The following is a 26,062-nucleotide window of genomic DNA, read 5'->3' on the forward strand; positions in this document are numbered from 1 at the left end:
TTTATTTTTAATGTACAGTTAACACTTCTAATTCCTTGGGGTTATGTACACGAACTCAAGAAATTGGAAAATGTGTATAAAGCAATTACACTAATTCAATCAGAGGTTGATGTTGGGGGTTTCTAACAAGGAGCGTCTGTTTTTTCTTCGTGGTTAACATCATTTATATTTCAGTTCCTCTTTTTTAATTTCTCATTCTGTTCCCAGAGGTATGTCAAAAATCCTCTCACATACTCGAGGTATACTGTAGCCTTTTCTCCATCATATTCAGCCCTGTCCAGTTATTTTAATAGTGTGGAAGAATGCATGTTCAAGGCAGAAACAAATTACAAACAATGTTCATGATAAAATCAATATATTCTCACAAGGTCTGAATGAAAAGAAACACACTATACATGATTCCTTGATAACTCTCCTCTCAGAATAAAGTACTGTTTTTAACATTCATTATACCTTATTTTCTTTCGACGGGTTTTTTAAAGGTTTTTTAAAACTTATTTTTGAACATTAAAACTGGGGTAGGCAATTCAGGAGAAAGATAGCTGATTGTTGAGTCCCACATCATCAAACACAGATGTTTCAGGAGTGAGACTCAGCAATCAACAGTCTTACCAATCTTCAACTGGTCAAAATCTCCTGTCACAGGCTGGATTTTCTAAACACTGAAAACAGAGCCAAGAGGAAGAGCAAAAGTCTAGTTTTCTTTCAGGCCATGTGAATTGTAATCCAGGTAGTCTGAATAACAATTCTTAGTACTTAAATGAGAAAATATATATACTGAAATATATTTATTATATAAATCATATTTCATTTCACGTTCACGAGTTCATGCTAATGGTGAATGTTCACAGAATGACTTAGAACAACTCATTTCAACCATATGTTGTATATAAAAGAGGGATTCAACCTCTACTGTCCTACTGTACTAATATACTGTCCATGGCACCAACTCATTATCTGGATTGCAGTGCTAATTTCTGAATTACATATTGCTCCTTTATAGGTTATTATGGAACTTTTGCCCAGTGACACCAAAACTAAACTTCCCACCCCACCTCTAAACAAATAAAATAAAATAAAATGTTTATGTTCACTCATGCATGTGATATGAGTGGGATGCTAACCCTTTCATTACTTTTATAACACACAGCTGTGTATGAGTAGAGGCACATGTTGTGTGTGTATGTGTGTGTGTGTGTGTGCGTGTGTGTGTGTGTGCATGTCAAAGCTGATTCACTGTACAGTGTAGGAGTGTTGATGACACTCCATAATCATTAAAGCATGAAGAGGCTCTGAGCTGATTGGGGGCATGCTAATCCTTTTTAATTGACTCTCCAGCTCTCCAGTGTTATTAAAACCGCCCAATAACAAAATCAGCTTTGCTTTATTAGCTGGGTCAGCTGAACTATTGGAGACCTCCCTGTTTGTTGGTGTTGCATTTTGTTGAGGGATGTACACTATAAAATGTGGGCATTGTAAACAAAGAACTAAATAGACATACAGTATACAAAACCAAAGAGGTAGTGGCTCTGCTGGAAAACAACAGCTCCTGTCATCTTTGTTCACACCAGGAAATTCTGCAGAGCATGATTTATGTCCAATGCCATATTTCAGTGAAAATGTAGGAGATTTAGTGTCCTTTATGTAGTAAGGGTACAGGGCTTGGGCCGATGAATGGATGTACAAAACATTTGACTTTGGCACCAGAGATCTGAGGTAAATATTATACTCAGCCCAACAGTTGATGTTGACTTTTTAAAATATTTAAGCCCGACAACGGTTTTTCACAAACCTCAAGTCAGAGTGGTATCATATGTTACGACCAGTGTAGTTTTCGTGTTCTTGGCATCTAATCAGCAAAACCTCCTTTCCTATTAGTGGCACCTGAACCATGCGCTACAAAAGACCCTCCCTCCACCTTCTATGTGGCGTCTCAGCCAGCAAACTCTGCCGGAGTCCATCCACACCACTTTGTTTATTCTTTGTTTTTCTTTCATTTACTTAAAAATGTTGCACAGTGGAGCGGGTTGTCTTGGCTCTTTGAATGGATATTGTAGGAATGATCAGTTAAAACTTGGGTATCAGCAGAGTTGTTCTTTTTGGTGAACAAGTTGAACACAAGTCTTTACTCTTGGCTTCTAACCTGCTGGCATTTCCTTTTGCCTACAGGCAAAGTTTACATGAACAAATTTAGACAATATTTTTCTATATGAAGCTGAATGTCTTCAACTTTTTTCAGCAGAATAATTAACCTACCTCGATCAATTCTGCATTTTTGAAGACACCATTTTGTATAGCTGAGCATCAGGCTGCAGCACAGAATCATTAATAGTATCTACTGACAAAAAGACAGCAGATGCCATCATGATCAGCACATTTCCCTCTTTATGGTTCCCTAAAGAACTAAAGGAGCATTCTCTCTCTAAGTGCTGTACATTGGCCTCTGCAAGGTCACCCTTAAGTAGCCTGCAGCCGTCCACCTTTGAAAGAATTATGCTTCTGAAATCAGCAAAGCATCAATAGTGCCAAGAGCTTCTTGGCAGTGTTTGATAAGCTGATGATTCAATACAATTTCAGGGTGTAAGCAGTATTGTGGTTAATACAGCTCAGCTAAAACTTACTCATACTTGATTTTACACCACCAAACACATTATACGTAGTGTTAAATAGAGGACTGTATCAAAGCAATAAATGGGTTTTACAATAAAAGATCACATATCATTACAAAAATATCCTCTGCTCCACAAAGATGACACGGTCATCATATGATAATGTTCTCTTATCAACACACTCAAATTTATAAAAATATTAATTGCTTGACAATGACCTCCTTTAGTAACTCACTGAAGACTATTTAACTGAATAGTGATGTAAGTGAAAAGCAATTAATTGGTAGCAATTATTCAAAGCCCTGGCTTATTAAAGTTTTTCAGTCTTGGTCCCAAATGAGGAATTTACAGTCCCAATTGCTTTTATAGTTAAGCATTTGAAATTATATCACAACTCTTGCCAGCAGTAGGCCTGAGAACAATTTTTAGGTGCTAAATTATTTCATAAATAAGTTTCTAATATGTTCATTGTATTGTAATAATACTTGGAAATACACAAAACCCTTTTATAGATGTTACAGACTCATGTGCACAACTTTAGAAGTCCTAAAAGACTTGCAAGGTCTAACAACTTATAAAACTTGACAGAACAGAACAGAGATTTGTTATTTGACACTGTCACACCCCTTGTCAAAACAGTGTGTTCATTCATCCATGACAACACTGTCAGGACTGCCGAGGGCAGCACGGGTAGCTGCCTGACAATGCAGTACACTCCACACAGTCATGTCACCATCAATCCACTGCTTTGTCTCGGAACTATGTCAAGAAAGACAGGGGGCGGTGAGGAAGACTGAGAGGCAGCAAAAGTGACAGAAAGAGACAAAGTGGAAGACAGAACACAAGAAAAGTGTGAGAAATATAAAAAAGACAGGAGACCAAAGGGAATAGTCCTAAACAGGAAATAAGGAGGGTAACAGTTTAAGGTTTCCTTTAAGACTCAGACTCTTTACTGTCAACCCATCCACATGCAAGTATGCATTTTGGATGAAATGCCATTTCCCAGGAGCACATGATGCAGCAGTTAAACAGGTAGACACTAGAATTTACAACACATAAATATGCAACATAAAAAAGCACAAGGACACAAACTGAACAGATCTGCGCGTAGCGATGGGTATCGTTTCGATTTTATGAATCCCAATACGGCTTATTGGTGCTGATACTTACGGCACACTTGCCAGCTTTGAGATCTCAGATGTAGGGAGGATTTTTGAAAGCTGGGACTTTGCTACCTTTCAGAATAATTTGCCCTCTGGCATGAACCTAAGCATTTATTTTGTCTTGCCCCTAAAAACAAATGACGCAGCAGATTTTACAAAATGCGTGTCCCTTTGCTTTAAAAACTCCTTGAGAAATGGAAGCAATTTATGCTATGCTAGCAATTGGCTACCAAGCAAACCTAAACCAAATAGACATTTAACCACTGATACAGCACTTCTTGCCCAGGAGCTTATCAATATTTTAGTCCTGACCAATCAGGAACCAGTACCAATTTATTACTGGCTCTCGATACCCATTCAGTGCAAGAGTTGAAGACTGTAGTCCAAAAACAACATATGTCACAGAAAATCAATGAAAACATAAACAAATAAACATTCTTAAGCATAAGCAGATTGAAATTCAGCATTTCAACACCAGCACATGTCCTACTCTTCCCATGTAACTGGAATACATTCAGAAAAGAGTTAATTGCCAAGGCAGACTACCCTATAGTGTTTGCCAAAGCCTTTGAATGGATAATGAAAGGGAAGAAAGAAGGTTCTCCTAATTTGGGGTGAGGGGGTGTGTGGGGGGGTCTACACAAACATTAATTATCTCCTACCGTCATACTTCTGAGTCAAGCACCCACTCAGCCCTCTACATAACGCACACACTAAGAACAAAGTCGTAGTTTCAAAAAGACTCAAACCTCAGACCACAGAGAACTAAAACTACATATGATCACTGGTCTGCATACTTCCTGTCCTCTCTCTGGGGACGGAAGAAAATAAGACAGAGTCGTCAGCTAAGAAACAAAACACAGGGCGACTACATGTAATGAGAAGCTTCCCTCTTTGAAATGTGATTGATAGTTTCCTTAAATGGCCTCGAGATGATGGGTGAATGGACTCTAAGTGCTTGCAGTTACCGTCACCGTGAGGGATAAAATAGCAGAACTTTGAGAAACGCCAAGATAAACATCTGGGTTTAGTGTTTTTGTAAAAAGTCCAAGTTATAACCTGCAAATAATACATCAGCTCTGAAATCAGCATTACATGAGAAGAGGAAGAAAAACTTTGTATATTTAAGTCTCTCAGTCTAGACAGAATCAGTGATTGGAACCGAATGGAACTGAGCTGAGAAAACAAGCAACAGATACACTTGTTTTATGACTGTATAAATACAGGGTGACAGGGAGAGAGTGGTCAACAGAATAAAACACTAAGTCTGATAACTGAGATTCTTTGGAGAAAAATACACATTTCAGATGCAGTTCTGCACAGTCTGCTGGCTTTAGAGTTGGATCTGACTAATGCCTGAATTTACTGACATGGCTTATCACTGGATGAAAAGCCTCTCAAGGCTCCTAAAATACAAAGTGGTTATAAAAGACTGCACTGCTATACAGTACAAGGAGTGAAGGAGTCAAAGAGATAGGGGGGAGTCGCCTTAAATGTAATGCTTTACAGTTGTAACACACACTTTCTCCTGCTATGTAAATGTCATCCTCAAGATGATATGTTGCTTTTTTAAAACCTAATTTTAGGAAACATATCATTGTGTTAAAAAAACAAAAACAAAAAAACATGCATAACATTTAAGTTAAAATAAAGTTTACTTATGCAATCAGAACAGGGGAGATAGGTACTAACAACTGTTACATTTACATTAATAATATCATGTTTTATACATTATTTGATCACATCCTTACTGAAATATTGATATATTATTTGCCATGGAAACTATTTAGTTGTTTTTTAGCTGTATTAGAATGATATCTCATAACACTGTTGCACATGCAGGTCGTTTGACTGAAGATGTTAAAATGTAGGTAAAAAAAATCTCTATGTAAAAGAGTGAAAAGTGAAAAATTACAGTTGTGCAGACTCTCCCACACTGTGCTTATGTATGTGTCCATTCACACGACTGTGTGCACACATCATTAGATAATGATCCACAATCCCTCTCCACATCATCAACAACCAACCACGATATCAAAACAACACACAAGCCGCTCCTCCTCATCTGGCCCATTTGTAAATTACTCTGCAGCGATAGACCATCGCAACAGCATTTTAATAATCTTAACACCATTTCAATAATTCACCTCGGCAGTCAGAATGAAAAAGATTGCTGACTAATCTGTGGATTACGGTGGTGATTTCTGACAGAGGTTGAGGATCAAGGTAAAATGTGATGGGAGATGAGCCGTGGGGCTTACTATGCTAGCTGAAAGAGGATTAAGGTAAGGATCTATTGGGGAAGCAGCATTACATAAATTGTTTTTGTGCACAGAAACACACACACACGCACATACACGGGCACAGACAAACACACTTGCACAGGTGCAGAAACACACGTGTTTCTCCAGAGAGAAACGTCTGGTGCAGCGGTCACAATATTCTATAAAGCTAAAGAAATATCCTACGCTTATTCAGTACTGCAAATTCTATCTATAGACTGTTCCTATCTCTCTAGGTTCATTCAGTTCAGAGATACACATGTTAGGATAATCTCATCTTTAAAGAAACATCTCACCTGAAAATCCAAATATATATTTTACCTCTGCTATTAATTCATCTGGATGGTTTTGGTGTGAGTTGCCAACTTATATTATATTATACTTATATTTGCCAACACATATAACGGAACCTGATGGCTCTTGGCTTGTGGTGCTTAAAGCGGCAAAAAAATAAATTTGAAAAACTGAACAACAGTGTCTCTTTCCACAGATCATGACTTGGACACTAAAGGTAATTCACAGACCTTGTTGTGAGCAGTTACATGTAGGAACTATTTTCTGCCTTTCGAACTACCCCTGGCGAACACATTACCACACAGATGGAAACATGGGAAATGGGTATCTCATGGACAACGCACGGACGAGAGGTTACAGCTCAGCTGAGGAGGACGCAATTAATGTTTACATCCCACACCGTCAAGAGCATGAGCCTCAAGTCCATGAGTAGATTATTTATTTACGGTTTATTTGATAGGGAGAGATATAGACTAACTGAAAACAGCTACCCAATGCAAGCATCATAATGTTTATAGCAGATGCTAATTTGCAACAGTCGTCCCTAGAAGGACTTTTATGAATATAAAAGATTGGAACAGATGGTAACCTGAAGATAACAAAATATTATTAAGCAAAGTAAAAACTGAGGACAGCAAACAGAATAAAGCAATTCAAAAACTAGACACGAGTACATTTTTGTTGCTGAATTAACCATGATTTGGTATCTCTCTAAAAAGTGCTGAAGTCTGCAGAAAATTCGAGTAATCAGGTAGCTCCAAGACTTCACTCCTTTCACAGACAAAGCTGTTTGAGCAAAAGAATTACAGAATGGAACTTTATAGTGAAGCTGCTCTGGTGGATCTACAACAACTCTCTCAGAATTTCAATATTAAATTCACTGAAATGATCTTCCACTTTCAAGAATGTATAATGAAGTATGTGTTTGTTTTTCTTTCCAGGCATCTATACAGCTGGTGTCTCCAAAACCTCCATCTAGTTTGATAAATAGCACTACAGGTACAAGAAGAAAATATGTATTGTTGATTTTGGGATGAACTGTTACCATAAATCCATTGAGAGCTTTTGATGTAAGAATTGGTGATATATTCTGGCTAAACACACCTTTTAAATGTATTCAGGGCTTGCATATACTTCATCTAGTAGTATTTAATAAATCGGTTTCTGAGGCCCAGAGGAACGCTAAGCTCCAGCGAGATCTGAAAGCATTTTACGGCTAAAGGAATTCAATAGATCTGCTTCTATCTCCGGACACAGGAAGACAGCATGTCTTATTTGTTAGACAGTTTAATTCACACTGTCACCTTCACTGTCCATTTAAAGCACTCCACCCGCACAGATGTTATAACCTCCAGATAGATTCTGCTAGTAAACGTCATCATATGACACATTAACAATGGTGACTTAAGGGACTGAAATGTACTGAGTGTGTCTGTGTACAGTATACTGTATGAGCGCGAGAGTGAGGTAGCCGTTAGCGTTTTGGCCACACCACACCACTGATTCCTCCTGACAGAAAAGTCTGCTATGATTTGCATCACAAAGAGTCACTCACGCACACTGAGACACACCCACACACACACAAACGGGTAATTACACAAACAGATGTGTCTAGACTTATTCCACACTGATTAACTGAGAAAGTCATTTATAAATAATGACATGGATGGTCACCATGAGGGAGGTTAGAGGACAAATGTGCATGTGCGTGTGTGTGTGTGTGTGCGTGCATGTGTGTGTGTGTGTGTGTGTGAGGGGTGTGGCTGTGCCTCCTGGATTCACACAAATGCACATTTGAACACCACAAATGTCCCAAGTACTTCTGGGTTAGGATGGTGTGTGTGTTCCTGCCTGAAGGCAAAACTTTTTTCCCTTGTTGGCTGTGATCAGCCACAAAACAGCAACCTTGCAGCTGGCAGCTGGATGTGTGTCTTGCTGATAATCTAAATCCCATCTCTGAAGGACAATCCCCCCATGCACATAACAGGGAAATGTTATTTTAAATTTATTCTAATGTAAATGCACTGAAATATTCTATAAAATCTGTAGGTGTCAGACTTTACTTATGCACTGATAATGAAGGCACTCTGCTGTAATGTATGTTGGAATGCCAAAAAATCCAGTTGTTTTCCCGAAAAACATAATTAACTTGATCTCAGCAGCAAGCGAAATCCCTCTTGAGGCAAAACTTTGTATATTAGGTATTTATCCTGATCACTTAGTACCAAGCCCCAAGGCAGTGCCCTTGATTAATGTGTGCCTCCTTCAGGCAAGGAGAGGAATCGTGTTGAGGTGAAAAAGTGTGCAGCGTTGTGCAGGAAATGGCATCCTGCCTCATTTTGGACTATTTAACCTATGTGGTCGGAGGAAAATCAAATAATTTTAGAGAAACATGGAACACTATACTTACTTTACTAAAAACTCTTTATATATTGTTGGAATTTAATTACATTGTTGTATAGAATTTTCTTTTTTTTTAATTTTGATGTATATATATACACACACTAGAATCATTTATTTGTTTTAAGTCATTACAAAATTACCTAAACTTTTCTTTTCCAATTCAGTCAACTTAAAATTTTTACAGCATCCCAAAACACCAACTTAAGTTTAGTTTAGTTGAAATGAATTGTTTATTTTTACAGCGTATAACTTATCTTTTGACGTGAAAGATTACACTCAGACAGATAATGTATCTAGTTTGATCATAAGTCGTTATCCATGTGAATAACTTGCACTAATTTAGGGTGTGGATTGAGTGGTTAAGAATGTGACAGGAACTTGACCAGGCTCCAAACACGTATCCGGTTACTGTCTGACTCTGCGCGCGCGTGTGTGTGTGTGTATACATGTGTGTGTTAGGGATAGACACGCGGAGGGCCTGTCACCACACACTGATGTGTTTATTTCACTGCAGCTGGGGTAATCACTCACACACAGAGACAGACGCAGACAGGCACATACACAAATATTCACATAGACACCCACTGTCACACACACAAGTCCATAACCCCACCTGCTATGTGCAGTCTGCTGGCTTCGCCTGGCCAGTGGGGTCAGTCGTACTCTCTGTGTTTCAAGATAAAAATGTGTCCTCACTGTCAGACTGCTGCCTCATTCTGAGGCCTCTGTGTCCTAATAAACCTCTCAACATTTGTAGGGAAAAATATACAAGCTGACTGTGGCTCACATCTTGTTTTTCAGTGGAAACTTTCATGCCTGATTCCATTTCCTTGACTAGTTTGGATGACCTCGGGGTGGAAAAGTAATTTATAAATGTAAAAAGTTTACAAAAAAATAAACCAAAGCAGAACTAAATCAAATCTAACTGGGGGCATTTTCATCGAAAGTGAACATTGTGCTGCACTTGTTGCAAGTCCTCTGAATTCACCATCTGTGTCCATAAAGCCTTTCCTGTTGAACTGCTGAACCGTCCCCGCTGAATCCAATAGCTTTCCATCAGCTTTTAAAGGCTTTCGATCACAGTCTAAAGAGATTTAGATGTTTCTCAAGGATTTCACAATGCCTCAAATTGTGTCTCTTAGGAGCTTTAGATTGAAAGAGAGAGGAAAAAAACACACAGACAAGACTGACTGATGACAAGAGCAGGACTGTCAGAGGAAAGTGAAGAGGAAATAATGGCGCATCGGACGGCGTGGAGACATTTTTCTTTGCAATCTTGAATCGGTTTGACCCTGACCTCTCAAGGCTAACAGTTCTGCAGCAGTTAAAGTGATCCTTGGTTAATCTGTTCCTTACGCTCTTAGAAATAAGGTTGCTAAATAGAAACATAAAGTGTTCTTTAGTTTGTCCCCATACGAGAACCCTTTTGGGTTCCTGGTAGAATCTTTTACAAAATTTCAACTTAGGGCTCTTTTTTCACCAAATACATTTTTAAAATCCTTGGAGCCTTGGTGTTATCTAGCCTGTGTTTCCACCAGATTGGGGCTAAACTATTGTAATCAAGGATGTCATCAACAGAGAGCGATGTACAGTGTACAACAACCTGTAGAACACGACACGCTTGCTTTGGTTCCCAAGAAAAACCTACTATTTGTTGGTTCCAGCTGGGAACCAACTCTCCAGGTTCTGAATCGATTTATTTCTGGTGGAAATGCTCCAACCCAGGGGGTTTTCCTGAGAACCTTTGCATATTATGCTACAAAGAACCCTTGATGAAAGAGTTCTTTAAGGGTCTCAACAACCCTGGACAAAAGCTTTTTTTTCTTTCAAAAAAGGGCTATTTACAAGCAAATGGTTCTACATAGAACTTCAGCCATTCAAGAAGAACTCTTTTGGAGCCCTTCTTTCTCAGAGTGAAGTGTACCTCTCATCATGCTTTAGTATGTGTCTGTCTGCACCTCCTTAAGGCTGTTTCTGCTCGTGTATCTGTGTAAAAGAATGGACAAACATCTGTGTGCATATGTTGGCATGTGTGCGTACAGATGCTGTGTCAATATTAATGTAAATAGTGTGTGCGTGTGTTTGTGTGTGTTCAGGGAGTTCAAGGCTTTGGTGCGGCATGTTGACAGCCACGTGATGCTGTCAGCTGGGTATTATGATGTGGGTATCACATATCAGGGCACCAACCCTATCACATTGACAACTTTACAACAGTCGCCAACCGGTCGACGCGGCAACCACTAATATTAGAACGTTTTGAGAGAGGTCACAGTACACAAACAACGATAACTGTCAATCAAAATAAGGGGAAAAAAGATTGTGTGGTTGTGTGTGTGTGTGTGTGTGTGTGTGTAGGACCGAGAAAGACAAAGAGGAAATAGTGAATGTGAATGACAAAGAGAACGGGCATGATAAGAACAAAGAGAAATAGAAAAGTCAGAAGAGATAAAAAAGAAGTCGGGGCTACAACCTGAGGTCATCAGCAGGTTTTAAACCTAAATCCCTCTAATCAGCTTCAGCAGACAGGGCAGACAGACCAATCCATTCGCCCTGAGATCCCATTATGACAGGAGAAAGGAATGGGAAAGGGAGCAAATTGAACACACTGGAAAAATGGCTTTGCGTGTCCGTGTGTGTGTGTGTGTGTCAGTGTGCCTGTGTGGTTTGTAAGTATGCCTTTGTGCTTGTGTGCACGAATGTGTTCTGTTCAAACAGGTGTAATAAAATAAATAAAGCAGGTATGGTAGATGTAGTAATGAGTCTTTATTGTGGAGATTTGTCTTCGAGATGAAGCAGCGTGAGTTGTGAGTGTGAATGAGCTTGTGTGACAGAGAATGAGAGACAAAATGACAAAAATGAAAATCTGCATGAAAGTCTGTGGCTCTCACTGTTAATCTGATGTCACAATTCGACCAGTATCCAACATACCAATTTCACTGGACTCTGGTTGATTGATCAGTCAGTTGGTTGATATGTTCTGATCTGACCAAATGTTTCAGGTGTTACTTTCATAATGACAGAAGTGCTTTTTTATGCATTGTTTTTTGGGGGTATTTTATTTCTGAGTGACAGGCTCTTAACCAAACTTTTACTTGGCTCCAGACTAACTGACGACACCATGTCGATGTACCAGCACAAATCCCAACATTGTTTGTTTTTGAGAACAACATGTTTGTGGATTTGACTAGGCTGGCGTGCTGATCTATCAGTGAGAGTTGGCAGTGCCCGTCGGTTGGCTGCCTGTGACCCGACTTCAAACTCGAAAATCTAAGTTTAGCCATGTTTTAAGTTATGTTAGTGTTTATTTTATAGGTTATCCTGTCGAATTTGGTGTTAGCATGTTGCTAATGTCACTATACAGTGGTTAAAATTAAGCCTGTTTTGAAGCAGTTAAATAATGAGAGCAGTAGGTCGGATGCTGGTAACTGTTTTGTTGCTGTTTTGTGTTTTTCATAGTGTGCTCACATGAAATGACGGGAGAGAATCCCTCTAGTAATTCCCACCACTCCTTCTTTCTCCTTCTTTTTCTGCTCCCACCTTCATCTCTGCCTTTCCCCACACACACTCTCCCTCCTTCACTTTGTATGCTTGTCTGTCTGAGTGCCTCCGTCGCCCCCTCTCTTGCAGTTTCCCTCTCCCCCATCTCTCAGGGGAGCTGTGTACTTAGGTGCAATTGAAAACGACTATCAAACCCTGAGGAGCGAAACCTGATTCAGAGACTCCTTATCCGGCAGCGCAGCCCTCTCCAAGTGCTGTGCTGCTCTTCCCCTGTGACCGTCTAAATGAAATTATGTCTTTTTATCCATTCAGGTGGGAAGGCAGCCAGATGAAAGTAGGGAAGTAAAGAACAATTTGAATTGTGAATGACGTTCTTGTCTGTAGTTAAGGCCCTTGGGGAGAGGAAGTGACATGTGTGGCTCCACTAAAGTAGATGTTTACTGTATGACACATTTGATGAGTGAATAAAATGTGTAAGTGCTGACAATGTACTTAAGGCATACTATATAATCTTACGGGTAGTGCTGTGATAGTGTTACTTGTATACATGTGTTTATGCTTGAAATGCACACCTGTTCAAATAACTAGCATGTCTGGGAACCTCTGACCTCATAAAGTTGGCCCTGTTTATCTGTGTCCTCGTGCAAGGTAGTAAATTAACCACTTAAATGATAAATGATGATCATTAGAACGATGTAGTCATTTTACTAGGTGTCTCATATGAGCAAATGTGATTCCCCACCTAAATGTAGTCAAAGCCAATTACGCTTATTCACTTCTTATGTTTCCTCTTTAGAGTATTCACTTCAGTTCAGTCTTCGGCGATATGTAGATCTCTGCTAATGGAAAGGAACATGTTTTTCAACTCCTTTGAAGGGAAGCAGGAAATCCACTTTCATTTATTACCCTCATTATTTTCTGCAGGTACAGTAAGAGAGTGAGTGATGAGAATGTAAAATAACACAGGAATATAGGCTAAGCCTCTGCAGTCACTGAGACTCTTCATGTAACTTGTGCTGCAACTCAAATTGGCTCTCCCGGGACGTTTAAGTCTAAGTTTAAACTTTGGATCTTTGGATCAGTGTTACCACGTTTCAGCAGAGATTTCAAGCAACTGTCACTCAAAACAGGATTCAGGCCGTTCCCCTGATTTCCCCCTGTGACGATTCAACACGAATCATGTTGCACATTGTGAAACAATGCTGAAATTTCTGAAATCATATTGGTGAAATGTTCAACAAGAAGACACGTGAAATCATTATATACTAAACTTTAATTTGCTAATTCATTCTTTCCTGTATTAAGGTCACATAGTCACATCTTGAAAATTTAGGATGACCCCCCCTGTTCTGATTTACATTTTGCTAGATATCGAGAGAGATGGTGAAGAAGGAAATTTACAAGCGTGACTAAACATAGTGTTTAGTTGTCACTGTTTTGCGTGAGAGACACCCCTACCAGCAGAACCTCCATATTTATTTTTAAGTCCAAGCAGCAACCTCCATGACTCCAAGCCAATACAGATGTGCCAACAACTGCAGTTCCTTGAATGACCACTTGAAGCTAGCTCCAAAAGCGAGTCAATTCCCTTAAAGCCCACATGAAAATGCCCAGCTTTACAATAAAAATAAACATGTTTATAGCCTGGTACAAAAAACAGCTTCGGTCTGCCCTCATTAAGTGAGAGGTGAGTGCCATCACAAGTGGCTAGCCACTACATAGCTCCACAACCACTCCAGTCTTTTCCAATTTTCGCATTAGCCGGGAGTTAATCACAGAGGTGCAGTGCTATTTGTTTGGGTAGTGGAGAACACCAATGACCAATGACGCTCGTCCACACGCATTAAATTGTGGCTGGTCTAAGGTTATGTAACCAGTGTTTCAGGGACATGTTTACATATATTAGTTACCTATAACTGACCACACGATCAAATGTTCCACTGACTTTAACAAGAGTGAAGAGTGTCATCATGCTAAAAGGAAAGTAAATGTCAGTATGGCAACTTTGACAATTCCATTTGTTTTTATTGGCTCTCATGCATGACATACCCTTAGTGATGATTGGATCTTTAAAAAAAAAAAAAAAACAGATTATGCTATTTGCCTTGTATTTCCTCACTTGGACATTAAAACTAGAGGTTCCATGTGCTCCAGCTGCACAACACCTACAGTGAACCAGAGTTAGACATCGCTAAGATCCTGATGGCAACAGCCGCCACGCTGAGGGCTTCGCAAAGGCTCTTGAGACACTTACGGATGACATCACAGGGTCTGTGTTTTATAGAGTCTATGATTAAATTTGAGCAGTTTTTCCTTTATGCATAACACTAGTAAAAAAAAAAAACTGTTCTACAAAATTGGTCGAAAGGGTTAGGCTACATTTTTATTCCACACAGCTGTCAACTCCTGACTGCAGACTGTGAAAGAGTGCACACATCCATCAAACCACTCTGTTCTGCTGTCTGTCATTCACAGTTCCAGGCAAGCAATTTCAAAAAGTGTCACATCTGTAATAACTGACTTTTCTGTAGCACTTTCAAGTTATTTCCACTTGATGATTTCTATTTTTACATCATTTTACAACCTCCTGTTGTCTTGATTCTGTCATGCCGTCTCCTCGGTCAACTCCCCTGTTCTGTTCTACAAGTCCTCTCTTTTAATCTCACGTTTTGCTTTATATTCACGTCAGGTGGAGGTTTAACAACAACGCTGCACATACCTCAGCAGCTGGTATGCCCTCCGGAGGACGACACTGTAGCAGCACTTCCTGCTCCAGAGATACTTCCTTTCCCAAGGGTTCCTGCTCGAATGACTTCTTCAGATCTGAGGAGAGAGAGAGGAAAACTGATGACCATGATGGGACAGGGTATCAGGTGAACCAGAGAGCACATGACAAAATCATTGCAGAAATTACATCATAATGATACTGAATAATGCGCAGATTTTATAAGCCACAGGGGTTCCCAAACTTTTCAGCTGGAAACATGCTCACAGTTACAAAAATACATAAAAATACATCATGAACTGCCTTAAAATCTACATTTATAAACTAATGAAGAACAAACCACAAGTTTAAAATGGACATGAAATGTATTTATTTCATTATAAAAGGAGTTGAGAGCTGCTTTCTGCCCGTCATTAATCATTTTAACTTTTGAGGTGTGTTGTTTTTAAATGTTTGTAGATGTTTTGTGGTGCTGGTGTGCGACACTGTCTTATCACAAACTTTTGGAAGTGATGTAGCCACGCACATTTTGCATTTATATTACGTTATTATAAATAGTGTTTTAAAAGGAATCACTATTAAATGAATAGCTTGTGAGATTCAGTGTATCAATCCTGTAGAATCGATCAACTCATCCCTAGTCTGAGTCCCCTTTTGGGTCCTGACCCTAAGTTTGGGGGAAAAAGTGAGCAATCCTGATACGATGCAGGAGTGAAAACGTTGCGTAGGAGGCCAGTGAAAGAGCTCACGTTGCACACGGTGGTGAGAGCGGCGAGCACAGGACAAGCCCTTCAATTTAAACTACATGTGCTCAAAGTCATTTAATCTCTAACTAGGACAAGACTGGAAACATGACACACAACAGCAACACCAGTAATCATATCAAGGGGCAAACAGCCTCAATGGAAAGCGGAGGTGTGTGGGAGGCTATTTTGCCAAAGCATCCTGTGATTCAGCAGTTAGGGAGGCCATGCAGGAGACGGTGCCATGTCATTGTAAACCAGGCTCATTACCTCATTTCCGCGGCAGCGACACAGTAATTATGGAGTTGGTGGCTGAAAGTCAGCCATGCATATGTTGACTTCTCCCACTCTCTTGTCACTTTAGAAATGTCCACAAGGAGAAACACTTAGCTGTATATTCTTAGTGTCAAATAAAACTCACACGGGTGAACGCGCTGATACACAGAGATACACATCATTTGCATTTTAACAATGTAGTTAAAACAGTTTTAAATATACAAACACACTGCTGATCATACTTTCAAGTGCTTTAGTTGCCTCACACACTACTAAACACAGGCTGCTTTGTTGCACGTTCGCCCCTCACTCACTATACACAACATTTAAACCTTTTGCTTTCATTACGTATAGACTTGCCAGAGTTCAGGGATCTCAGGCATGCCAAAGACAATAAATGATTCACACTAATGGTCCACATGCTGTGATAAATGACAGCATTACAAAGCAGCATGGAATGCACTGCCATTTCTTTCAGCGAACGTTTCAGGGAGGCCTTGGCTGTTTTCATTTTGAGGGGAAAAAAAATGCCCACAGTAGCAGACTTTAAGACAATTAGACAGACATTTAAAAAATAAAAAAGAACAGCAGAAGATGTGGAAACAAAAGAGAAGAGAGTAGAAAGGATATGAATGAAAACAGAAGAACCCTTGTGGGTGGATGGATGAATGGATGGAGGCAAAAAGGACAGTTTTGTTTAAATGAATTGAATGCTTAATGTATTTTTCTCTGCATCCGTTTCCTCTCGCTGCCTTATTTATCCACACAGTTCTACACAAAAGACATCATTTTATTAATTGAGAGAGTTCAAAAGGGACAACTAGCCTTCAGCCATTAATGTTAAGTACATGTTGAGTGACTTTCTTTCACTACATTATTTCATAAACTTCCTGACAATCTCCCTTCGATACTGTGATGCTTTATATGATTCTGTCTCTCACTCTTCACCTCCTCTTCCTCTAGTATAATTGCTTCCATCTATTGGACATAGTTAAAGCCATAATTCACTCCTTTTTGTTCACCTCCGTAGTCGGCTACCACCCCACATACTGTGTGCATGTATCCCTGTATTGGCAGCTGAGCTTAACACATGTTAAAATAATTAGCCTGCCATAGAAAACGTCCATAAAACAAACTGTAACCTGAGACAAGTGGCAGTGTTGTGGGACTTAGCAGGTGACTTTATTTATGGTGCTGATGGATTTCTGAATGAGAACATATGCAGGGGATGAAGTGGGGAAAGAGAAACACATGATGTTTTTTCATCCAAGCTCACAGGTTTATGATCTGGTTTCTTCTAGAATCAGGAATATACAGACTCAGTATGATCTGGATAAAAGGATAAGCAAAAGTTTATCCAGGCTTTTCTCTGCCTGTCTAACTCAACTTGTATTTCTGGCTGGTGCCTTCGTTGAACGTTCCGACAAAAATGTAAAGCCTTTTATTAGAAGTCAAAGCTACTGCACATTTTATCAGCAACTGCTTTGATGCACTTGTACCAAGCATGCACACAACACATGTGGCACTCAAGTGTGAGGAAACAGAGAAATGGCACATTCACAATTTCAGCATGATCAAAATAATTGTGAGGTAAATGAGTATCTGTCTATAATTAAAGTTAGGTTAGCTTATGTTACAAAGGCAAATAGGACTGGACTAAACCTCAGTAAGAAGAACAATTGCCTGTAAAAAGGGGAAAGCATATAAAACTCTGATGTGTCATAATGACCTGCAATTTATATCTATGATGGGGAGAGCACTGATGAGGACAGCAGCCTTTCCACGGGTTAGCAAACATGATCATATTTCTGCCTAAGTATTGCTTTTGAAGTTTGAAGCTGAAGTTTGTAGAACATTTATTTTGCTGTTATTTGTACTAAAAGTAGTTGGTTTAACTAGAATATAAATATACACATCAGAAGCAATAAGTGCTGCATACACATCTGTCAGGGTCCTGATGATGCACTGGTTATCATCTTTTTCCCTTGTTCTGGACATCCTTGTTCCAGGTGTGAAGGCACCCTCAGATGACAGTTAACTCACCCCTCAAATCAAGGAAACATCAATAAATTACCGTTTGAATGACACAAAACCAATGTTTTTTCTCAATAACTTTGTCCAAACTTGTGACAGTGAAATGCTGAATATTTTTACTCTAAAGGTGCATGCTCAAACAGTGTGCGCTGAGCATGCCCTGCACGTTCTCCAGCTTCTATCACCTTTGTCTCAGAAAAATCCAGGAAAAACCCTGTCATTTGTGCATGGATGTGTGTTTTGGACATGCAAGTATGTGTCTGTGTTCCTGCATGCATGAGAAAGCAAGACTTGTAACTGGATGATTGCATTTCACATGTCTCAAATTTAACAAATGCCAGCAACTAAGGATGATTAATTACACAGGCTACATATCTGAAGATACGTGAGAAGCATATTTCAAAGTGATAAGTCAAAGTTTGTTGATGTAGCAGCATGTGCAGCAGTGTTTAACTGCTAAAATCTTTCAGATATTAACATTAAAAACTTTTTGCTCTTTGAAGAGTCACTTTCTAAGTTTGTAGAGGAAGGCTGCATCCATGGAAGACAAATCCCCTCTCCTCTGTCCTTTAGTTTTTAAAACCATACAAAAAACTTTCATTGGAGGGCACAGCGGCATATGTGTGTGTGTGTATGTGTATGTGTGTGTGTGTGTGTGTGTGTTATCCTTGCGTCCTTTTATTCTCTTGTTTCCCAGGTGTACTCTTAATCACCTTATCCGTCAGCTGTGCTACACCATTTTTGGACACACACAGACACACTAGATGGAACATTTTTTAATGCTGAACCGGTCGACTCTGAGTCACTCTGGGTATTTCATCAGGACAGTCACCTTACAGTGGCGACCAGACACAGAAGGAGGCAGAGTGAAAGAGAAGGGGAGGTAAAATGGGACGGGGGGGGGCGCGGTAGGAAAGGTAGAAGTCGGGACAGCAGGTGGAGGGCTGAAAGATGAGAAGCAGAAAGAGAGAGGAGGAAGGAGGGAGAAATTGGCAGCACACAGCAGGACCACCTTACTGTTCCTTAATATCAAAACCACATGCTTGGTCTTTACCTATCAAAGTCTTTTTTCATGTCCACAACACTCTCTATATATCAAACCATTCAACAGAAGCTCATGTCAGCAAGTCCACCTTGTATCATCTGTATTTATCTTCCTTATCTTTTTCAGAAGCAACCAGCAATCCATCAAACATCTCAGCCATCAATCTGACTTTGGTTACACCTCTTTTATCAAGATCCCAATCTTATCCACTAAGACAAGAGTAGAGGTAATGTGTGTACAGCTTCCAAAAGTATAAGAACTTTGATTTCTGACTTAAAAAATAATCCACACATGCTGGTTTTTAAAATTACGTTACGTACGTTTGAGATGCATTTCCTGTTGGCAGCTGGTAGGTATAGCACATTGATGACTTTGTATTGAAAATGCATCACATATTGATTCTTATAACAGAGGCCAAATGATACTAAAAGACAATACACACCCCAGTCACAGGCTGTTCACCCTGCTGTTGTCTGGCAAGAGATACAGAAGTATCTACTGCTGTATCATCAGACTACAGAACATCTTCTTTCCTCAGGCTGTGAGACTGCTCAGTTCCTCAGTTCCTCCACTCTGCCATAACTCATGGCTTATTTATTCATTTATTGTATATATTTTTTGTATATTATTTTTGTTTTTGTGAGCAGCCTAAAAGGAACTACACCTAGCGTCTTATCATACAAGCTTTTGTTGTAAAATGATGAAGGAACCTTGTAACCTTGCAATATTTTATCGTAAAATCACAAACAAGTGTGCTACATCTCTTTTTGTGATGTCCTCTAACTGATACTAGAGTTCTGGACACTCTAGCTGCAATGCTTGAATGATTAATCTATTAGCTATCAACGAGTAAATTAATCACCAACTATTATGATAATCAACTAATTGTTTTGAGTCGTTTTTTAAGAAAGAATGTCCCAATTCTCTGACTTCAGCTTCCTAAATGTGAATATTTTTGAGTTTCTTTAGTCCTCTATAACAGTAACTTGAATATCTTTGGGTTGTGGACAAAACAAGACATCTGAGGACATAATATTTTATTTCATTTTCTGACATTTTATGGACCAAACAACTACCCAATTAATCTGTAATGAAAATAATCATTAGTTGCAGCCCTAGACACCATTTTTTATGAGTGAAATTTTGCCAATATACTGTATCTCAGGCATCTGAGATTTGCACTAGGCAACATAAGCCATCTGGCATATGTTAAGTATCTGTAAGAGTTTGATGGCAAATAAATATCTAAATATTGCAGTTACCCATACATAAGTTAAGTTTTGGCAGTGTATTTTCTACCCTCTTGCTGTGTGTACACTCTCAGTTATTTGTAAAGGGGAAACTGTCTACAGAGCAACAATCTGCATGCTGCCTGTGCCAGAAACTGAGACTCCAAAGAGTCAAATGTCTCCCAGTTGCACAAAGAGTTCAGGGAGTTTCTGCTTCATGCATATGTCCTCTGACTGGTGTAAGTGACAGCTAATAGCACTTGTTAACCCTGACCCCGACTTCACTCGGACCAGAAATGACTTGATGGCAGATATAGCACCCAAGTGTCAGTCATCCTTGTCAGTTTGTGTTTTATTATGCTGAACAGTTTAAATGATATATAATGCAATGTAAATGCTGTAAAGATATGAGCTGTTCTTTAAGCCATTTACAAACCAGCAGGAGATAAACAACGGACTCATGAGAAGGTGTTAGATGTGATCATGCTGTCTTGCTTTCCAGAGATACAGCACAGACAAAGCTTTTAAGATTTCCAAAATTCTCCAGAACATCTTCCCACCTAAATGATGAGGTTTAATTTCATGCGATATAAATCTAATCATTATCAGATTGCGTGTGCGGAGCTATATTGTTAAGAGAGTTATGTGAGGACACTGAGTAATGCTGAGGCTGAATGATAACTTCATAATACAGTCAGTCCCTGTGGGGGATGACAGCCTGAACAGAGCATGATGGTTCATTATGGGAGTAATCACCCAAAGCTTTAGCCCTAAATCCACCACATGGCTACCCACACAACACACAGAGACACACGTACGTGGACAGACACTGAAAGACAAAGGGAGAGAACGAGATACTGTCACAGCGAGGGGAAATACACACAGGGAGATGGAGACAAACAAGCAGGCACGACATACACGGAAACAGAAAAACCACAAATGCAGAGAAACTCGCGGTGGGACAGAAAAACAGACACGCAACCGCAAATGTGCAGAAAAAACCCAACTGCAGACACGAGGAGAGAATGAGGAGGTGATTGAGGGATGTGACACACTTCTCTTCTGCCAGCCAATTCCATTTCCTGGTCTTAATTAGTAAGGGAGATGGTGAAATGAGGAGTTGGTTGTGAGAGTTGATTTCCATAAAGATTGAGAATGAAATTAGAGAAGATTAAAGCAAACTGCTCAGGGGATGAACAGACAACACACACACACACACACACACAGATTCACACATTAGTACTTAGCTAGCAGGCTATGACAGGGAAAATTTAGCAAGTATGATAGCAATACACTGTAAAAAAAAAAAAATACACAGCATTTTTGTGGGATCGACTAATTTTTTCTCATTGATTTAAAGGTGCAATATGTAACAACTGCATGTACAAAAATGGGTTGAATGTCTACTTAATATATGATTTATGGTTGAAGCGAGTCTGAACACAGGAACATAAATTGACAATAAAAAGTGACAACAAATCTGTAAGCTGATCAGCTGTTTATAACTGTTAGTTGTCAGTCAATCTAAAGTTAAGCCCATTATCCTGAAAACAAAACAACCATTACAATATTGCTCAAGTTAACCCTTTAACAACATCTACTCCTTCTACAAGATTATTCATTTCTTTTCTTTTTCTTATTTTCTCAAGTACAACATAATATAAATAAGTGAATTTGTAAAGAAAAGATTATTTTGAATCATTGCAAAATAACCTCAACTCTGTCAAATTTAGTCAACTTGAAATTTAAAGGCAGCTTGGACAAAGTTTTTTAAGTGAAAATTGACTTTTTTTTTCTTTTCTTTTTTTTTTTTTTTTATGGTGGAGCGCATGTGAGTGCTTTAGAGGAGGAGGGAAAGTGACATTGTGTTTCTGACATCAGGGGTCCATGAATTCACATCAACGGAAGGTGTGCGTTTTTGTGCATGTGTGCAAATATGTACCCGAGGGAAATATGTGCACAGGAGAGGAGGGACAGCTGTGTCCTATCACTTCACTGACCCCGCTTCACTCCTAAACTGCAGATAACGCTATCCAGCTTCATAAATATAACAAAAGCAAAGATAAATTCACCAAACAACTTGGAACTACAACAGGGTTGAAAAGTACAGAGGGCAACCTTGTTAAGTGTTCTTCAGCTTGAACTCCCCTGAAAAATTTACAATAAAGCCGTGTAAGCATGTATCCAAAAATGACCTTTCCTTGCATAAACTCTTCTCTCCCTCTCAGCCTCCTCATCTCCCTCTGAGTCTCTCTCCACCTCCTTCCCTCTCCTCCATCTAAAAACTTCTTCCACTGCTCAAAACTGTTATTATGTTTGTGGTTAGTTTGTTGCCTCAGGCACCTCTACATAAGCACATTTCAGAGCAATTATCCAAAATGGGTGTCTCCGCCTGCATGCTACCCATGCCAAATCATAACGGTTTCCCCTGGTGGAGCTGCTCAAGCAATAAAGAGCAATGTGAGATGCTTGGGAAGAAAATAACAAGCAAAGTAGTCTCCTTTAGTCTCAGAGAGGATCATTTGGACATCCAATTTCCTACATGGTGGCATGCAATGGAAACAATCAGACCTCTCGTTTAGAAAAAAACTAAATGATTTAAGTGATAAAGCACACAAGTGAGTAAGATAATACTTAATAAACATTAGGAAAAGAAAGAGAAAATGCAAATGGATTTGTAATTAAAACACATTTGTACCAAATGATAAAAATCAAAGTTGTAAACAATGAAACAGTTCCTGCTGAGTATTTCTTAATAATGAGATTAATTTGCATTGCTTTCTGCTTGGATGTCTTGATAGAAAAAAAATTAAATGGTGTGATTTTGTAAAAAACAAAACAAAAAGTTAGTAAATAACTTTATTTTGTGCTGCATATAATATTTAGCTTGATAACCATCACTTCTGTGTTCATTTAACAGGTTTTGAAATGTCTTTCAAAGAGCAGTAGCCTGGATCCAGACCTCCGAATCCACCCACTTCATTGAGTTAGCTGTTTCTCTGGTCTGGCATTGTGACATGCAGCAGTGGTTTCTCCAAACAAAAGATAAAGTGATAACCCCCCCAGCCCCGTGGGGAATTAGCCAATCAGTGCCAAGGGGCGGGCTTAAAGGGACAGATCCCCCCAAAACTGAAAATTCTTTAGATTCATTATCTACTCACCATCATTCCAATTGAAGGTGGGGTTTGGTTTTTTAGACCACAAAACACTGCTGGAGTTTCACAGGAAAACAGTGCTGCAGAATTTCCCAAATAATATAAGTGACTGGAGACAAGTTTTCAAAAATAAAAAAAAAAAAAAACTGAAAAAATCCCCCATAAAATTCCTCCGTACTGCTCATCTGGTGTAATTGAAGTCTCCTAAAGCCCCAGCATGCCAAGTTGACTTGAAAGACGCCATTTACACTATGACTGTAGTCTAAATCTTCACTGCAGTTCCGTAGCTTGGAGCCATGTTCATGGGCACAAGTCTGAACTCTGTGTGTGTCATGTGATGTGATGGTGTGCCCGCCAAGTGAACAGACTGTCGGCAGCAGTGTTTTGTGTACGAAAAAAACTAAACCTGTCTTTCAATCTGCATGAAGATGAGGAGATAACGACTGAATTTTCATTTTTGAGTGAACTATCCCTTTAAAATCATTGTCGAGGGTTGTCAAGCTCTGCACCGCAGTTAAGGAAGAGTAACAACAACAATGGCGACCGCTATAGACATTACTATTGAGACTGTTTCAGGAGAACTGAATAAGAGAAGTGTGTAGATCAGCTCAGTTGCTCTGTCATAGTTACTGAAAGACTGTGTGTTGTGTTTGCTGCCACAAAAAAGAAATAATAGTTCCAGTTTATGTAATGTGTTTATGCAGCAGCAGAGCTCCGCAGCTCCAAAACATATCTGAAAAAACTCTGGTTTTAGGATATTTAAAGTAACATAACCACCCCTTACACACTCACTGATAAAAAAAAAAACTATACAGACTGTGGGGGCAAAATCAAAATATGTTGTCATAGCAAAGCATCAGTGTCGACTCAAAATTAAGTTTGTGATTTTGTAATTATTAAAACAAATAAATCTTTTAGTCACATAAACTTGATAATAATTCACTTGTTCTTGATGTTTAATAAGCTTAAGATATTAAGTTAAACCAACATCTCTTCAGTCACACTGATGAACGCTATGAACAAATTTAGTCTCCTTTTACATTTTCTCACTTTTAAAAGTCAGCTCTTCATTTCACAAAACGTGGTTCCAGGGTTGGCACAAAAATAATATGTGAAACTGTACCCAGTGATTTTTTTTTTTTAATTTTAAGAATTCAATAACAACATTCAATTTTGGCAGTGTTTTTATTACTGTAAAAACAAATGGCCATGGCTTATTTTAAAATGTATTAGAAGGGTCTCAGGAGAATTTTAAGCACAGTACAGTACAGTTTTAAGTAAAGTACATCAATTCAACTCATCATTTCAAGTCAAAGACTAAGTGAGAAGATCTCATGTTTATGAGTTCTTTAGTGCTCTGAAAATAAATACCAGAAATGTTATGTTTAATTAACCTGAATAAATAAAACTTGTATATTTATTTAAGTTAACAAGAAAAGATTAGTTGAGTCCACTAAATTCCTGTATGATTTTTTTTTTTTTTTTTCACATTGCTGTAGCCGCTGTGTTTGGGTTCCTCCACCATCTTTGGGCACTTGTATGTGTTTCTTCAAAAGCCAATACAGCTCCAACATATCAAAAATGGAAGATGTGTGACTTTGAGTGTCACTCTCATTTTCAGTGTGATTATATAGGAAGTCATTTTCTCTAAGTGACTTCAGAGAGTATCTTTCCACTCAGACCAGTTCTTTCACTGAATTCTCCACCCTGTCATTTCGACACTTCACAACCTGTGATCAGCCCGAGACATCAGACAAGGTCTTTCCGGCCACAGTCAACTTTTGAACAAGTAAACAACTTCATTCGCTAACATAGCACCGGCACACTGAAGCTCAATGCTTCCTCTATATCCTGGTTTGTGAAATTACTCCCGAGGATGAAATATGTCTCAAGAGTCTCACATCCAGGTTCTCCAAATGACATGAAGGGGCATGTTTCTGAACAGCAATTTTCACTTTAGATCCTCAAAGCAAAAATATAACATGGAAATGTTTCAATAAAAATAGTAAGAGGAGTCTTACATTTTATGCTGGTCAATAAAATGTAACTTTATTAAATAAACTTAAGTCATTTAGGGTCTTATTGCACGTTGATACATGCTGAGTAAATCTGCCTTTGTACTTAGATCTTAACAACTCACTTACTGAGTTTCATTTTGCACAGACCTTTTTTATTTTAAACTCGGACTTATACATAGCATGTGGTTTTAAGATACACCTCAGTGATTTCATGGGTGAATAAGACAGTATACACTAGAGTAAATACGTGTGTCTAAATATACATTTTCTCAACACTTGGATTTTAGAAAGTGACTTAAGCTTTATGTGATAAATCAGCACTGTGGCTTACCACTATAACACTTATGAGTATGTTGAAGAGGTCCTTGACATCTGGGAAAAAGCTCAGTGGCTTACGGGGATGGTGAGACATCATAACCACACATCCACACAGACACACACTATGGTTCTCACTATAAAAATGTTTATTCAGTGTTTGTGACCATCATGAAGTCTCTCTCAAAGCCAGAAACCAAGATGATGTCATCTGGGGAAAAAACGCTGGCTGGTTTTCCACTGACAGTGTGTGAAAGTGAGAGTGTTGTAGGA

General features: G+C 39.0%; 1 protein-coding gene across 2 annotated transcripts in view; it reads right to left on the reverse strand.

Annotated features, from left to right (window-relative positions):
* unc5ca (unc-5 netrin receptor Ca) overlaps positions 1-26,062 on the reverse strand; it is a 258,799-nt gene that overhangs the window by 75,967 nt on the left and 156,770 nt on the right. For both annotated transcript variants that reach the window (XM_084728798.1, XM_084728797.1), the window contains exon 4: positions 14,969-15,072. In XM_084728798.1, coding sequence (XP_084584924.1) covers positions 14,969-15,072 — 104 coding nt within the window. The remainder of the gene's footprint in view (positions 1-14,968; positions 15,073-26,062) is intronic.

Source organism: Lutjanus erythropterus, chromosome 10 (genome assembly GCF_056507025.1).
Source record: "Lutjanus erythropterus isolate fLutEry1 chromosome 10, fLutEry1.hap2, whole genome shotgun sequence".
Lineage (NCBI taxonomy): Eukaryota > Metazoa > Chordata > Actinopteri > Lutjaniformes > Lutjanidae > Lutjanus > Lutjanus erythropterus.